General features: G+C 36.6%; 1 protein-coding gene across 4 annotated transcripts in view; it reads left to right on the top strand.

Annotated features, from left to right (window-relative positions):
- Positions 1-16,460, top strand: part of LOC128859833 (cell adhesion molecule Dscam2) — a 196,392-nt gene that overhangs the window by 153,229 nt on the left and 26,703 nt on the right. For all 4 annotated transcript variants that reach the window (XM_054096935.1, XM_054096936.1, XM_054096937.1 and 1 more), the window contains exons 21-26: positions 4,480-4,642; positions 4,771-5,268; positions 10,745-10,891; positions 14,243-14,395; positions 14,488-14,582; positions 14,645-15,531. In XM_054096935.1, coding sequence (XP_053952910.1) covers positions 4,480-4,642; positions 4,771-5,268; positions 10,745-10,891; positions 14,243-14,395; positions 14,488-14,582; positions 14,645-15,531 — 1,943 coding nt within the window. The remainder of the gene's footprint in view (positions 1-4,479; positions 4,643-4,770; positions 5,269-10,744; positions 10,892-14,242; positions 14,396-14,487; positions 14,583-14,644; positions 15,532-16,460) is intronic.

Below are 16,460 nucleotides of genomic sequence, written 5' to 3'. Positions count from 1 at the left end.
ATGATACAAATGCAATCTTCCCAACGCAAGTTTCAACAAACCAAATGGCATTTTTAGTATGCGAGAATTTGTAAAGTGAGTTTGGCATAAAGCAATATTAAATTTTATGTACGCTTGTTTTTTTTTTACCGATGGGGCCGCGTACTTCGATAGAAACGCGTGAGTTAGTTTCGAAGCATTTCATTTGTGCATTTAATTTCGTCAAAAGCTCATTTATTGAACGCCTTATGCATGAAAATCGTGTGGTAAATAAGGGATGACAGGCTTCAAATAAAACTTTCACAGCGAAAGAGTGTCAGTAGTTAGTGCGCCAAGTGAAGAAAAATCTAGCATCAAGCGTTCCAAAGTTAACTGAAATGACCGAACAGTATTTAGGAAACGGGCTGTACCAAAAATACTAAGGGAAGCAAATTTCAATGGTAAAAAACTTTCGTTAATACAAGGAATTGAAGTAAGAGATTGCAGTTTGCACGTGGCCATCTAATTCATTTTGGAGGACTGTACTTTTTGTAGACGAGATACAAATAAACTTATTTGGACCAGATGGCAGATCTTTTATATGGCGCGAGTCCAATACGCAGCTCAAACCCCAAAATTTGCGAGCTACTATATATAAAACACGGCGGTGACATCGTTATGGGCTGGGCATGCATGCAAATAGAGTAAGAAATTTGACTTTTATCGAAGGAAGAATGAAAAAATATGTTTATCTAAAACTTATGCAAGAAAATTTGGTTCAAAACGCTAAAAAATTTAAAATTGAAGATGACTTTCGCTTTTATATATGTAGATGACGACCTTACGCACAAGTCATAAATAATACAAACATGCTTAATATATAATATAAATGTCCCCACATTATTGAAACTCCTGCACTCTCATGGGATTTCAACATCATCGAAAATTTGTGGTCGGCTTGAAGACAAATATAAGAAAATATGATATCCATAACAAATCTGATCTTAAAAAGACGATACTTGAAGAGTAGAATCAAATTAGTTCAGAATAAACAAAAAAATTGGTTGACCCAAGCAACGCAGGTTTCAAGCTGTAATTGATAATAAAAGATACTCAACAAAGTACAAAACAAAGTTTAAAAATTAGAAATAAATAGTTTTTCTTTTTTAACTGCACCATTTAGGCTGCGGCGCAAATTTTCTGTATGTTTTTTTTTATTACTTTATAATGAAATTAGTTTACACTTTTTTGTATTTTATATTGAGAAATAAAATAAAATTCGCAAAATATTATGAAATATACAATAGAAGACTTTACAAGAAAATTGTATATAAAACGAATAAGATTATGGTGGCTTTGAGAGTATTTAGCAATATAAAAAATGTTGTGCTATTATACATACATATAGCCCATAAAGTCTGCGTTCACCTTATAAACTTTTTTAAATTGATTAAAAACACAATATAAATTTGTGGTTGAAAACATATTTTATATAAGTACCTAAGCTTGCATTACATTCTTAAGTTACAAAAGCAATTTTAATTAATTTAATAAATTAATTTTTGACTAATCTGGTTGTCTGTTGATTGCAGAATGTGGGGTGTGATAATCAGCCGAGGAGGAGGAATGTTACAGTGTTAGTGGGAGCATGCCCCACATACCATTGGTGTGACGGCACCTTTGATGATGTTTCAGACATTTTGATTTACACCTCCTGACTAAAACACAAAAAAAAAAAACAAGTGGGGTCTGATAGTTTTTTATTTATTTATTAATACATAATGAAATATAATTATAAATAACTATATTACAAAAAAGAGGCACTAGCTACTAAGACTATAGTTTTTTGATCTCCTTATCTTATGTGAATGAAGTCGCAAGCACTTGCCACTAAGTTGGGTATTATATTAAAAAAAAAATTAGCAAGGATACTTATTAATTTTCTCCCTTTTTGCCAAAGACTGATTTAAGCGCACTTTTTACTGCAATTGCAATTAGATTGATCAGGAATTCTTAACGTTTTCTCCCTTTTTACTTAGGATATACAGTCCTGTGCAAAAAAAACCGGACAGCTAATTTACCCTATTTAAATTTCTATAGCTTGAGTATAAAGCTTCTTGGCGGTAAGTAGCTGTTTTTATGTATAAATAGAACAGTTTTGAATTAATTTGTATCATAATTTAACCAATAAGTGAAATAGTTGATACGTGGTAAGTGTTAATATCAAAAATATGCCAAGATCGAAGCAAATGGGAGCTGTTGTTAAGGGGCAAATTATTGCACTATCACAACAAAAATTGTCCGTACCGTCAAATTGCTGCTAAAGTAGGCTTCAGCAAATCATCTGTTGCCGATTTTTTAAAGAAATTTGCAGAAACGGCTTCAACGGAGCGAAAGAAAGGATCTGGACGACGAAAAAAGGCGTCGCCTGCTGAAGACCGGATGATTAAGCGGATGTGTATCCAGGATCGTTTCAAATCTTCGGCAGACATCAGGAAGGAGTTCTTGGATGCAACTGGCGTCGAAATAGATTCATCTACTGTGCGTAGGAGATTGATAAATGCCGGTTTTGTAGGAAGACATCCCGAAAAAAAGCCGTTTTTGAACGAAAAAATGCGTCAAAAACGATACCGATGGGCCAAAACTCATGAAAACTGGACTGTCGAGCACTGGAAGAATGTGATTTTTTCGGATGAATCCAAGTTTAGCCTCTTTGGATCGGATGGTATCCACCATGTGAGGCGCAGATCTGGCGAAGGATATAAAACTGGATGCATACTGCCTACTGTAAGACAGTCAGTTGGTAGAATGGTATGGGGCTGCTTCAGCTATGACGGAACGAAAGCACTAACTCTTATTGATAGTCGGGTGAACGGAGATGCTTACATTTCAATTTTAAATAGACATTTAATACCTGTCATTGAGGAGCAGTATTCTCTAAGAACGGACGTTATATTTCAGGATGATTCTGCGCCATGCCACCGATCTCACAAAGTAAGTTAGGATTTTTGTTAAATCTCCCGAGTGTTTTGTTTAAATGTCGAATCAAAAAACCAATGATTTATTCCTTATTTGTTGCAGGTAAAAGAATTTATGGGAAAAAACGGAATTGTCCAATTGGAATGGCCGGGTAACAGTCCCGACCTAAACCCAATTGAGAACCTCTGGGCCATTGTAAAGAAGCAGGTAGCTGAAAAAAAGCCGAAGATCAAAACTGACCTGGATAACATTATAATGGACACTTGGCACAAAGATATTTCGGAGGAATTGTTGCAAACCCTGGTTACATCAATGCCGAGACGTATTAAAGCGGTAATTAAGGCGAAAGGCGGTGCGACCAAGTATTAAAACTTCAAATTATAACATTTATAATGAAATAATTAATTTTGTTTTGAATTAATTAGCTTTAAGATTATATAATAAGGATAAACTAATAATAAAACATTCGCTATTGACTACGCTAAAACAAATAAAGTATGAAAATATTAAAAACACGTATCAAATTTATTGATTTTATTTCATACTTTTGTATTAAAAACACAATGGAATATAACCACATTCAAACATATTTGATAAAATCCATACTACTTCAAAAAATGGAGTTTTCAGACTGTCCGGTTTTTTTTGCACAGGACTGTATGTATGTACGATTATATTATCACTCGAAGTTTTTACTCACATGTGTCCCACGTTAGGCGCCGGTTATATTTTCCTTTGCAAGGAAAATGTTAAAAAAAAATGTAGGATGATTCGAGGCCAACCGCAGCTTCCAGATGAAAGTCAAAAACGAACTTTCTTTTCAAGATTTAGTTTATTTATAAATCTACAACTTTTTTCTTAAAACTATTTCACTATGACGCTTTGACTTTACATCAGCTGTGGATTGATAAAATGTATTGCAGAATTTACAGAATCTTCAAATATAAGTTTACTTTAACAACGGAAGAGGCTTATCGATTACATTGAATTTATAATTGTGGCATGATTATTGAAATTAAACTTTTGTTTAGAATAGCAACTGTGCCGTTGTGTGAAGTCTGCCGTTAGTTTGCATTGCTATCGTCATGGCAGCATTGTCGGTTGCGAATTCCATGTAATTGGAACTGCGATACTGTGTTAATGTGAAAAATTATGTGCAATATAAGTATATCCACAATTTCTCAATATAGTAATAAATAAATTTTTATAGGTGGCAAAATTGTGATGGGGTGACTTTTCACGTTCTGGGGTATTTATATATTCCAACCTATCTAGGAATTAATTTAGTATCAGAGGTTAAAATAATTAAATTATTTCACATTAGGAAGAGCTTTTATAGTTCTTTTATAGTGGCTTTCAATGCAATGTGGAAATAGTGAAAATAGGAAATAGTAATTAAATGGATGAAAAGAGTTTTGAATATTTTTGTAAATGTTGTCTTACATAATTTATTTGTATAAATATATAAAAAAATATATTTTGGTTTTATATATGCATGTATAAATGCTGTCAACTAACTCAATATATTTATCCGTGGGTCAGGATGAAATGTCGATTCAATTAATCGTACAAGAGGTTCCAGAACAACCGAAAAACCTTCGTATTAACTCACAACAGTCGCGTAGCCTTCAACTAACTTGGAGTCAGCCCTTTGCTGGTAACAGCCCAATCGATGGATATCATATATATTATAAACAAATCTCAGGTAAGTGACACGAAAGCATGGTAACAATCAACGTCAGGATGTTTTCTGGTATCTTGGATGTTTTCTTCAAATAACTCCAGTTTAAAACTGTTTCCATCAATATAATTAATTTTATTTCTTAAACACAGATATTTGGCAAAACGCCGAACATATCACCGTCACCGGTGGCCAAACCGTTGTCAACATACAAAACCTACGTCCTGCTAAGGCCTATCACATTCGAATGTCCGCAGAAAATAAATTGGGTGCCTCAGAGTATTCGGAGGTTGTACAAGTAACCACACTGGAGGAAGTGCCATCCGGGCCACCGCTAAATGTGCGCGCAGAAGCCAAAAGTTCTACAGAGATATCTGTCACATGGGATGCACCTGAACGTGACCACTGGAATGGAATACTGCTCGGTTATTATGTTGGATACCAAATGTCGTTATCACCTGAAGATAAAGAAGTGAATCCCACTCAGGGGTTTAGTTTCAAAACTGTCGAAGTGCGGTCACATTTTGGTGGAGAAACTATATTGAGTAATTTGAACAAATTTACTCCATACCACGTTATTGTACAAGCGTACACTAGTCAAGGAAGCGGACCACCGAGCAGGGAGATAGCAGTACAAACCATGGAAGATGGTAAGTAAGATGCAAACTACATTCATTAGTAGGTACATTTTCGAGGAACGTGTGTTTAAATTTATGACAATAAGAATTAAATATTACAATATAGGTTAGGTTAGATTGGAAGCGGTTGTGATACCACAAGGGGAACTTGCCCTGAGCTCTGCTAAAACCAATGAGATCTGATCAAAAACCTTAGAAGATCTCTGATTTCCATAATTCTGAGATCTTCCAACTCATTGAAGGATTGCCTACTTATATTGGATAATTTTACATTATTTACTTGACGTCATAAAAAGGAGTAACAGTAAGTTCATAAGTAGTAGCGATCCAACATACTGGCCAGCTGACCCAAGAAAGTCTAGACCAGATCGACTTTTTTATGACAAAAAATGTTAATCACGAAGATGTTTCAATAAAATCTCTAATCTCGGATTTCTTTAAAAGGGTCTTAACAGGTGACATGATTCGTATATGATTATGACATCGAAACCAAAGCCCAATCATACCAATGGAAGAGTCCAGTAGAGCCAAAACCAAAAAAAGCACGCCAATGTCAAGGTTTTGCTCACTGTTTTCTTCGATTACCACGGCGTATTGCACCAGGAGTTTCTACAACAAAGTCCTACCGTAAAAAAGGAGTATTACCTTGAAGTTATGCGCGGTTTGTGTGAAGTAATACGAAAACAATACCCGGAATCGTCGATAAAGAAATATATAGCTTTTGCATCATGATAATGCAATTGGCGGCCTCCGTAGCCGAATGGGTTGGTGCGTGATTAACATTCGGAATTCACAGAGAGGTCGTTGGTTCGAATCTCGGTGAAAGCAAAATTAATAAAAACATTTTTCTAATAGCGGTCGCCCCTCAGCAGGCAATGGCAAACCTCTGAGTGTATTTCTGCCATGAAAAAGCTCCTCATAAAAATATCTGCCGTTCGGAGTCGGCTTAAAACTGTAGGTCCCTCCATTTGTGGAACAACATCAACACGCACACCATAAATAGGAGGAGGAGCTCGGCCAAACACCTAACAGAAGTGTACGCGCCAATTATTTTAATTTTATTTAATGCACCTGCTAATCATCTTTGCTTCTGATAAATTAATTGGCAAAAACGGTGTTGCCGTTGTCATGCATCAGCCACCGTATTCTCCAGATTTGGCCCCCTGCGACTTTTTCCGGTTCCCATGATTTAAAGGACCCATGAAAGGACCTCGTTAGGTTAAGTTGGGTTAGGTTAAAAGGCTGCCCTAGCTTAGGGCACAATTGGACGTTGTGATGCCAAACAGGGGAGAGAAGAAAGGAAGAAAGGAGATATCGACATCATCGGCCTTAACAACCGCGCTGTAAGTTCTGCCTTCTCCTAACTGGATAAAGAGGCAAAGCGAATGGATCTGGTGGTGAAAAAGGACAAAACGAAGTACCTCCTGTCTTCAAACAAACAGTCGGCGCACTCGCGTATCGGCACCCACGTCACTATTGACAGTTATGATTTCGAGGTTGTAAAGGACTTCGTATACTTAAGAACCAGCATTAACACCGATAACAATGTCAGCCTTGAAATCCAACGTGGAATATCTCTTGCCAACAAGTGCTACTTTGGACTAAGTGGGCAACTGAGCAGTAAAGTCATCTCTCGACGAACAAAACTAACACTCCACAAGACTCCCATCACGCCCGTCCTAACGTATGGCGCAGAAACGTGGACGAGGACAACATCCGATGAAGCGACGTTTTTGAGAGAAAGCTTCTGCATAAGATTTTTGGACCTTTGCACGTTGGCAACGGTGAATATCGCAGGCGATGGACCGATGAGCTGTATAAGCTTTACGACGACATAGACATAACACGACGAGTAAAGATCCAGCGGCTACGTTGGCTGAGTCATGTCGTCGGAATGGATACAAACGCTCCGAGAAAGAAACGACTGGTGCGCTTTGTTAAACTCGGCCAAAATCGCGTAAGCGGTTATCGCGCCAATTAAGAAGAAGACAAAATCAATGAATGTTTGAATCCCATAACTTCTAAAGATAAGAACCTCTAACCTTTAGTTGTCAAACTCGACTTTTAAACAGCTGTTCCGTTTGATGGCAGGTTATCGGTTAATTCTTCATTATGCGATTTTGCCAATTTCAATAACTTATTACTTGATATTAATTGGGATAATTTATTTGCTGAACTTGACACGTCTAATAGTTTTTTTGCCTTTAAGTCCATTTTGTCTAAACTCTGCTTGGACAACATTCCGCTCAGAAAATTAACCTGGTATTCTAAGACTTTGAAAAGCCTTAAAAACCTTAAAAATAATTATTTCAAGAAGTTTAAATCTACTAAGTTTCATTTGTATGTCGTTAAATACAATATAAACAAACGTTAAAGGATTTCAACGATTTAAAGAAATCTCTTTATAATACCTATATTAATAACATGGAGTTGAACATTAAAGCAAATCCCAAAACCTCCTGGACGTTTATAATATCTAGAAGGTGTAATGCCAGTGTTCCCACTGGTATCTTTTTAGGCAATAGTCAAGAACGAAGGTCAAGTGAAGTGGCAAATTTATTTGCTGAGTTTTTTAAATCTAATTTTTTGACGAAGTACTTGATCTTCCATGCGCTCTTTGCCTCTCTCCTGAGGATATTGGTAATGCTTTACCTAAATTGAATCTATCTATCAACAGATCTTTATCGTCGCGGAGTTTCATAGAAGCTCTCTTCCATTACGCCCTTCTTTAAGAGTGGCAATATAAATGACGTTAGAAATAAGGCATATTTCAAAGCTATCGACTATTTCGAAAATTTTTGAGCATGCGATCAATACAAAACTGAGCTTTGCGGTTAAATCTTTAATTTGCTCAAATCAGCAACGGGTTGTAGCTAACAGATCTACAATATCTTATCTGGGTGTTTTTAGTGAATACTGCATTGATTCTTTCTCGGCTGGTTTGCAGGCCGACTGCATTTACACTGACTTTTCGAAAGCCTTCGACAATGTTTCTTATAGAATCTCAATTAAAAAATTAGTTTGTTTTGGCCTTCATTCTGCATTTCTGCAATGGACAAACTCTTATTTGAGCAATAGACGTTGTGAATGAATTATCTTGGGACCGCTCTTATTTGTGTTATTTATTAATGACATCAAAAGTTGTTTCTCATTCCCTAAATTTTTTCTTTATGCTGATGACGTTAAGATCTTTTCAACGATGAAGACTCAAAAGGATGCCATTAAACTTCAAGCCGATATTACCCGATTTACACGAGGAGACATCTGGAAGGGAAACATTTTGTTCGGGGGCGAAGGACGGTCGGGGAAGAGAGAAGGGATTTTGTCTCCCGTACTCGGCGACACGCTTTGCTCTTCTTATTCGTATTTCTTGTCTTAAAGCAATTTTTGACAGTTGCTTCATTCGTTTTCTTCTTTTGTGGAAGAAAGTTCTAAGTTATGTGTTGGTTTTCATACAAACGGAAGATAACAACGATGACAAACATCCGAACGCTGCTTGGGAAATGCACAATTATTTTTGCTAGTAAATTAGGTATAATTTAAAATAGTTATGGGACATGTTTATGTTGATTTCTAATTTTTCCCTGCATTTCTAGATACTCAAGTTAATTTTAAGTTAATTATTTACATATGAAGTATTTTTAATTTAATTTTTTTTATTCAAGTATAAGAATTTATAAATATATTTCAATAAAAAAAACAACAAATTATTTATTATTTAACCAGTTTGCATTTTTCATTCATATATTTAAGAAACTGTTGTCGAACGCTCTCTGCTTTACATGTAAGCGCGTGCTAGAAGACATCCGAACCAGACGATGTTAAAGTATTAAATGTCAAAATGTCGCGGAAACATTTTTGCCCGTGTGTACGCGAATGAAACATCAAAAGAGAATTTCAAGTGTCTCCCTTCCAGATGTCTCCTCGTGTAAATAGGGTCTATGGATAGGCTTTGGCACGGCTACAGGTAAAATCCCTCAAACGGTCGATTCTTGAATGTCTAATTGTTGAGAACGTTGAGATATGGATGTTGAAGTTTGATCAGCAAATCTTTGCGCTACAGCAGCTATATTCTCAACAGATCGTTCAGTTTTTGTTCTGCCAGTCCTTTTATCCTCGACAGAACAAGTCGCTTCAAATTTTTTCACCAACCTTTCAATTGTGGTCTTGTTCGGACGATTATTGCCATAAAAAAATCACGAATTTTGCAATTTGTTTTTGTTGTTCCGCTGACATCTGAGCATCACTTTTGAAAGACCCTTCTATTGTGAATCCAGAGACTGCGAGCCAGCGATCGGATACTTTTTGTATACGCACTACATATTTCATATACCAAAAGAGTAATAAATGAAAAATATTATCGAAAAAAGTTAAAAATTAAAAGGTAAAGTGGCGGTTTTCTTATGATGAATCTAGTGGATGGGGAACTTTTGATCCTACCAATTAAAAGCAAATAACTTTTCTTTGAAGGTGGATGTACAATTATTCAATTCAAATTAGTTTCTATACCAGCAAACTATTATAGACATTTCATGGCTTTCTTTCATCGGCGGGTACAAGTGTAAAAGCCGTTACTAAAATTAAAAGGATCGACTAAACATTACAATAAAATTTTTTATTGTAATGAGCACATTTATTTGAAAAAAAACGCACATTTTAAAGACAATTTGTCATGCACTCAAAGTTCATTAAGTAATTCAATAAAAATTTGGTATTTTATTTTCTTTAAGTAGCGAGAGAGAGATTTCACTGCTGAAAGGAGAAGAACATCAACAATAACCGCAATCGCGGGCAATGTGATCAGATGTTAAAAAAATGTAAAGCTGAATAAAACTGAGTGGATTATTGAACCGATTTAAAAAAAATCTATGTTTTACAAAATTATAAACATTACATTTTAATTAGAACAGGCTAGAAAAATGTCATGAAGAAAGAACTAAAACTCCGAGACAAAATAACAAAAAATAATAAATAAATAACAAAAAAAAAACTAAATCAAGTTACGAAAATGGTAATCTGACCATACTGGTCACCAATTGTGTTAACATGACGTCATTCATTGTCAAATTCTCTGAGAGCAAAGTAACGGTACACGATAGTCCCCATCTCATTATTCTTTCCACCATGCTTTCCATCGTTGTTATTCAGTGCATTTTTTACATTTCAAGAATAAACCCCCTCGACATGTGGAGTTAGGCGACTAAAAAGCACTTCGAAGTGCTGAATGAGGACTTCGCTAAATTTGGTGTGTCTGCGCTCTTATCGCGATTGCCCGCTTCCTCTTGCTGGCGCCACTGATGCATTGTGTAACTGTGTGTTTTTTCTTTGCTTTTGCTTGTTTTAGCAGCCACAATGCATAATGCGCTATGCAAGACAATTACCCCAAACATAATTTTGAGATTATCTTATATGAGAAACTTTCTTCAATAATGTTTATCGTATTTTAGCCCACAATGAGTTAATGAATGTTTTTTTTTTATTTTTGCAGTGCCTTCTTCACCTCCAGAGAGTCCTCAATGCGACGTATTGGGATCCACATCAATTTATATAACATGGTCACCTCCTGATGTAGACGGGCAGAACGGCAAAATTAAGGGCTACAAAGTATTTTACATATCTGTTAATGAATTATACGGTAAGAAAATTAAAAATAATAGGAAACAAAATGTCGAACACGTTCTTTACACGTACTATATGCCCTTTCGGAGATTTGGCTGAAATAATTTATTATATCTTCTAACCAAATTTGACTTGCTTGTATAAATATATAAGTCTGGCGGTATCGTGTCAATGGGGGCTTGACATATGTTCGACCAAATGTCGTTGATGTTTAGCTGATTAATTTTTGGAAACAAAAATTCAGCCAGCATAGCTCAATAGCGCTTGTTCACCGTAATGGCAGCTCCTTCCTCATTTCGAAGTAGGGAAGGAAGTAAGGGCCGATGATGCAACTAGTGCTCTATGAACTTCGAGAACAAATTTATTTTTTCGAAGTAAATTTCCATAATTTGGAAGCGCTGTTCTGGTGTTGAACGATTCATGATGATTTGTATAACCTAACTGAACAGAAAATTCAATGCTATCATATGCTATGAAAATCCATTTTTGCCTAAGTAGAATTTTGAAATTAACTGAAAGCAAACATTAGTATTATCCAATTTGTTCCTTATATTTTTTTATTCAATTTATGGTAATTATTTAGAGCCCGGCTGGAAAATTGGTCGATATGTATACCAATCGACACCTTTTGGTCCCAATATTATTATTTTTATATTGATGGAATGAACATGCGGTCAGATTTATTTATGCATATTAATTTCACCGTCAAATTTAATTAATTTATATAAATCGGGTGTCTAATATTGCAGACAAGTTATAAACAAAATTGAATTAACACTTTGTTCGAAGTGGCAATACTAGACATAATTTAGCATTTATTTTCATCGCGCGTTTTGTGTTTACTTTTCATTTGAATTTTATTTTGGTACTATTGATAGTTCATATATGGACATTTTTAAAAATGTCTTCTTCTTCATTTCTTTTTTTTCAAATTCTTTGAGAAACAAATTTTATAAATATTTAGAGAAACAAAAACCGGAAATGAATATGAGGATATCATTGTGATTATTCATCCGCTTGATATTGGTTGTTTGAATTGGCTTTGAATTCAAGAGTAACGTCAGCAACATTTGTGCACTTAAGTAGTTTAGTTCCGGTTTCGGTGGAACAGCGAGCTCTTAAAACTGAGAGAAAGTTCTAGGTCAACCTTTACCCTCAGCTACTCGACAGGAAATTGGGAACTCTACAGAGAAAGTCGGAGGCAGAATAAGAAGGCAATTAAGGCCACCAAAAAAGAGAGCTGGAGAGAGTTTTGTTTGTCCATCGAATCCACCAGGGATTCTGCTAGGCTTAGCCGGGTTCTTTCCAGTGATTATTCTTGGGTCAAGAAACCTGATGGTACTTGGATTGCTATGACAGAAGAATCGCTAGAACTTCTGAAAGTGGGAGGGAAAATATTAAGTCAAAATCATCCACAGTATCTTGCAAATGAAATAATTACCAAGGAGAACGTTGCATGGGCAATCAAATCACCGTTTAAATCTCCGGGGCCAGATGGGATCATTCCAGAGATTTTAACGGAAACCCTGTATCCTATGATGGCTAGAGGAAATTTTTAAAGCGTGTTATAAGTTTAAACCCATGTAAAACAGAACTTATGCTTTTTACCACCAGACACAAGAACCAATTTTATCCTACCAAATATTAACGGACAAACCCTCTTATTTCCCCCAGTGCTAAGTACTTAGGGAAATTAGGAAATTAAACGTCGAAGAACGGGCAAGGAGAGCAGAAATTGCTTTATATGCCTGTACATCAATGCTAGGAAGAAGATGGGGTCTTTCAATCCAAGTATACGTATGATTCAGTAAGGCGGTGGAAAGCTCTAAGGAGTGAATACAATACCAAATTACTCAGCAGAATACAAAGATCAGCCTGTACTATAACGGTCGGTGCGATCTTAGTATGTCCTAGGAACGCTCTCAATGCACTGACACACGTTATTCCAATGTATCTACATGTTAAGAAGACAGCAACCATGAGTGTATTTAGGTTAAATGAAGCGGGTCGCTGGAAAAAAACTTATGATCATGCAAGCCTATTATTGCGACAAACTCAGTTAGCCTCGGAGAGGACTGACTACATTGTCCCGTCGGTAACATTTAATAGGAATTTTGCCACTCTCTTTCCATCAAAGGAGGAATGGAATAAGGGATTCTCACTAAAAAACTTCGACACTACAATCTATAAAATGAATTGTGGTATTGTGGAGCTGGTATATGTTCTCATAGACTTAAAATTGAAAAATCTGTGCACCTCCCTAATACCAGCAGTGTATTCCAGGCGGAAATAATGGCAATCGGGGAAGCTTGTAGGCTACTAATCGCAGATTCCTCTTTTAAGAGCAATATCGCTATTCTTTCGGATAGCCAAGCTGCGGTCCAGGCACTGCATTCGGCTACAACAACCTCTAAAATGGTGGAACAAAGTAGGAATAGCCTTACGACCTTGAATGAGACTCATAAAGTTACCTTAATCTAATCACAACACATACTGTCACAGTTGAAACGGTCTTCCACTTTCTCTGTGAATGCCCTTCCCTGTGGAAGGACAGAATGTTAAAACTTGGCAAACCACTGTTGGATTCTGGATGAACCACCACTTTAACCAACCAACCCAAGGCCAAGTGTACATACCTTATGACATACGTATATATATAGAAGAGAAAAAAGTTGGATAAAGTGTATGCCAATTGGCATGCTATGCGTGACTACCATTTGATAATGCCCGGGCTCGAATCTCCGAGCATGAAACATACAGCTCGGAGTCGGCTTAAAACTCTAGGTACCTCCTTTTGTGGAACAACATCAAGATGCACGCTAGAACGAAGAAGCTAAAATGGTTAGGTTCAAATGGCCGCAAAACAAAATCTCTTTATATTTGACATGGATAATTTATATGAAACATACATAGTTTTATATGTTTTCCTAGCCTAAATTATTTCCGAAACTTGCTAAGAAAAAAATCAAACAGTGTTTTTCACTTTGTGATTCGCCCATGGTTGTAAAAGGCAATTATTAAAACTTTACATTTGAACTCTTAAGAACTAAGAACGGACACCCGAAGGTCGTAAGTCTGCATGAAAGAAATATTTCTGGTTTCATTCTACAGAAGGTTTCTACATTGCAGAAGTGTTTACAGGATTGCGTTTCGTCAAATCATTATTTTAGGAGATATTTATCGATAGAACAATACACCATTTTTTGGTAAATTTTTGGGACTTAAATTTAAACTGACTGGGTTCTAATATAAATATATCTTTACATTACTATATTTGGAAACTTTGACCAAAGTCAAATAACAAGGCATTACAGTCGATACTAAACAATATTTCATTTTTGACAAATCGCTTTTTGTACTTATTTAGAAACGGATCCCGAAGTTATGAAGTCAACAAATCAATATGTTACGATTGAAAATCTGCGTAAATACACTAACTACACGGTTTGGGTGCTTGCGTATACCAAAGTGGGCGATGGCATGAAAACGAAACCATTTTATTGCCGTACACATGAGGATGGTAAAATTATTCGAAACCCTTTTTTTTCTATATCTTGTTATGTAAATCTGAGACTAACAAAAATGTATCTAAAATAAAAATTTCCCCTTTAGTGCCTTCTGCGCCACAGGCTATTAAAGCAATACCTGCTTCCAGCACGAAAATACTTATATCTTGGCTGCCACCAGAATTTCCTAATGGAGACATTGTATGGTTAATATGCTAAATAACTATTTCTTTTATATATTTTCTTGTTTAATTTACTTTCAGACCGGCTACACTTTCTACATGTCCATGCTTGAAGGTGGCCGAGAAGAAGGCACCCACAAACGTATACTTGGACCGTTTGTCGAAATGCATGAGACTCAGCGGACCCAAGAATCAGCTACATATCAATTTTGGCTTACTGCCTCGACAAAGGTTGGCGAGGGTGAAAAAACTCAAGTTGTTACAGTGCCCCCAAACAACAAAGTCCCCGCTCGCATCGTTTCATTCAGTCAGCGTATAATAAGCCCTTGGAAAGAGCATCTTGAATTACCATGTCGCAAAGTAGGTTCCCCAGCACCTGTGACCATTTGGAGGCAAGATGGGCACAATATGGATACAAATGCCCGAAAGGTTATTGCAAAGAATGGTACACTCTATATGCGAGAGTGTCAGGCCAGTGATGCTGGCAATTACACTTGCAGCGTTGAAAACACTTGGGGCAAGGACGAGATTGTATATAATATTGTTATAAAAGTGCCACCAGAAGCACCAAACCTTACTGTGGTGAATAGTTATACAGACAGTTTACACCTGGAGTGGATGGATAATAATCACGGTGGAAGTCCCATTCTCGGTTATGTGATAAATTATAAACGTGAGAATGGCGATTGGGAAGAACTGCAGGTAGATGCCAAAACAAATTCACACTTGTTAACTAATTTATGGTGTGGAACCCGGTATCAGCTGTACATAACGGCCTACAATAAGATAGGTACAGGTTTGCCATGTGACATTGTGAATTCGTATACGAAGGGTAATCCACCTGTTCAGCCGAAGCATTCCCAAATGATAACGAACAATTCCACTAGTGTGACATGTTGGCTAGACTCATGGGGTGATGGTGGATGTGGCATTTTATACTTCATGATTGAGTCGCGGATGTTTGGGAGGTAAGTTGTGAACACATAAAACCTCTAAATAAATTTCAGACTCAATAAACATGAAAGTATATCCAAATTCCATTCCATTTGAGGAACAACGTCAAGACGCACGCCACAAATTGGAGGAGGAGCTCGGCCAAACACCCAAAAAGGGAGTACGCGCCAATTATATATACAGGGTGAACGATATAAGGTGTTACCTATTCAAAACACCATAACTTTTTTGTGTGAAATTAGTTTTTATTGATTTCAAAGACAAAATTGTTCAAAACTGATTACAATTTTAACATATATTCACTTTAGCTCGATATGACCACCTTTTGACTTGACTATAGCCTTCAAACGGTCAAAAAATTAGTTGCATGCTGCACGAATGTGATCTTGAGGTATTTTGGCCCATTCTCGTATAATCGCTTTTTTCAGCGCATCCATACTGGCATATTTTTTAGTCCACACCTTGCTCTCCAAAATAGACCAGGTGGATGCGTTTGGCGAATTCGAAAGCCATTGTGTGGACGAAATGAAGTGTGGAAATTGATTTTTTTAACCATTCTTGGTTCACATGAGCTTTATGAGAAGGTGCCAAGTCCTGTTGGAACGTCCATGGTCTACGACCGAAATGTTTGCGTGTCGACGGCTCTAAAGCAGCTTCTAAAACATTTTCCCGATAATAAGTCGCAATCACTTTGACACCAGACTCGATAAAAACGATTGGAGAGGGTCCATCAGCGGTCACTGCGGCCCAAACCATTACTTGCGATGGGAAATTGCTTCGAGTGGCCATACGTAGGCTCAAATTCTCGTATGGGCGTTCGGTCAAGTAAACACGATCGTTTTGAGTGTTTATGAACTGCTCAATTGGGAAATCTTTTTCATCAGAAAACACAATGTTAGGAAATTCGCCACGTTCGTGTAAACGCAACAACTCCTTTGCTCTT

Source organism: Anastrepha ludens, chromosome 4 (assembly GCF_028408465.1).
Source record: "Anastrepha ludens isolate Willacy chromosome 4, idAnaLude1.1, whole genome shotgun sequence".
In the NCBI taxonomy this organism is placed as follows: domain Eukaryota; kingdom Metazoa; phylum Arthropoda; class Insecta; order Diptera; family Tephritidae; genus Anastrepha; species Anastrepha ludens.
This window is presented reverse-complemented; position numbering and strand designations above follow the sequence as displayed.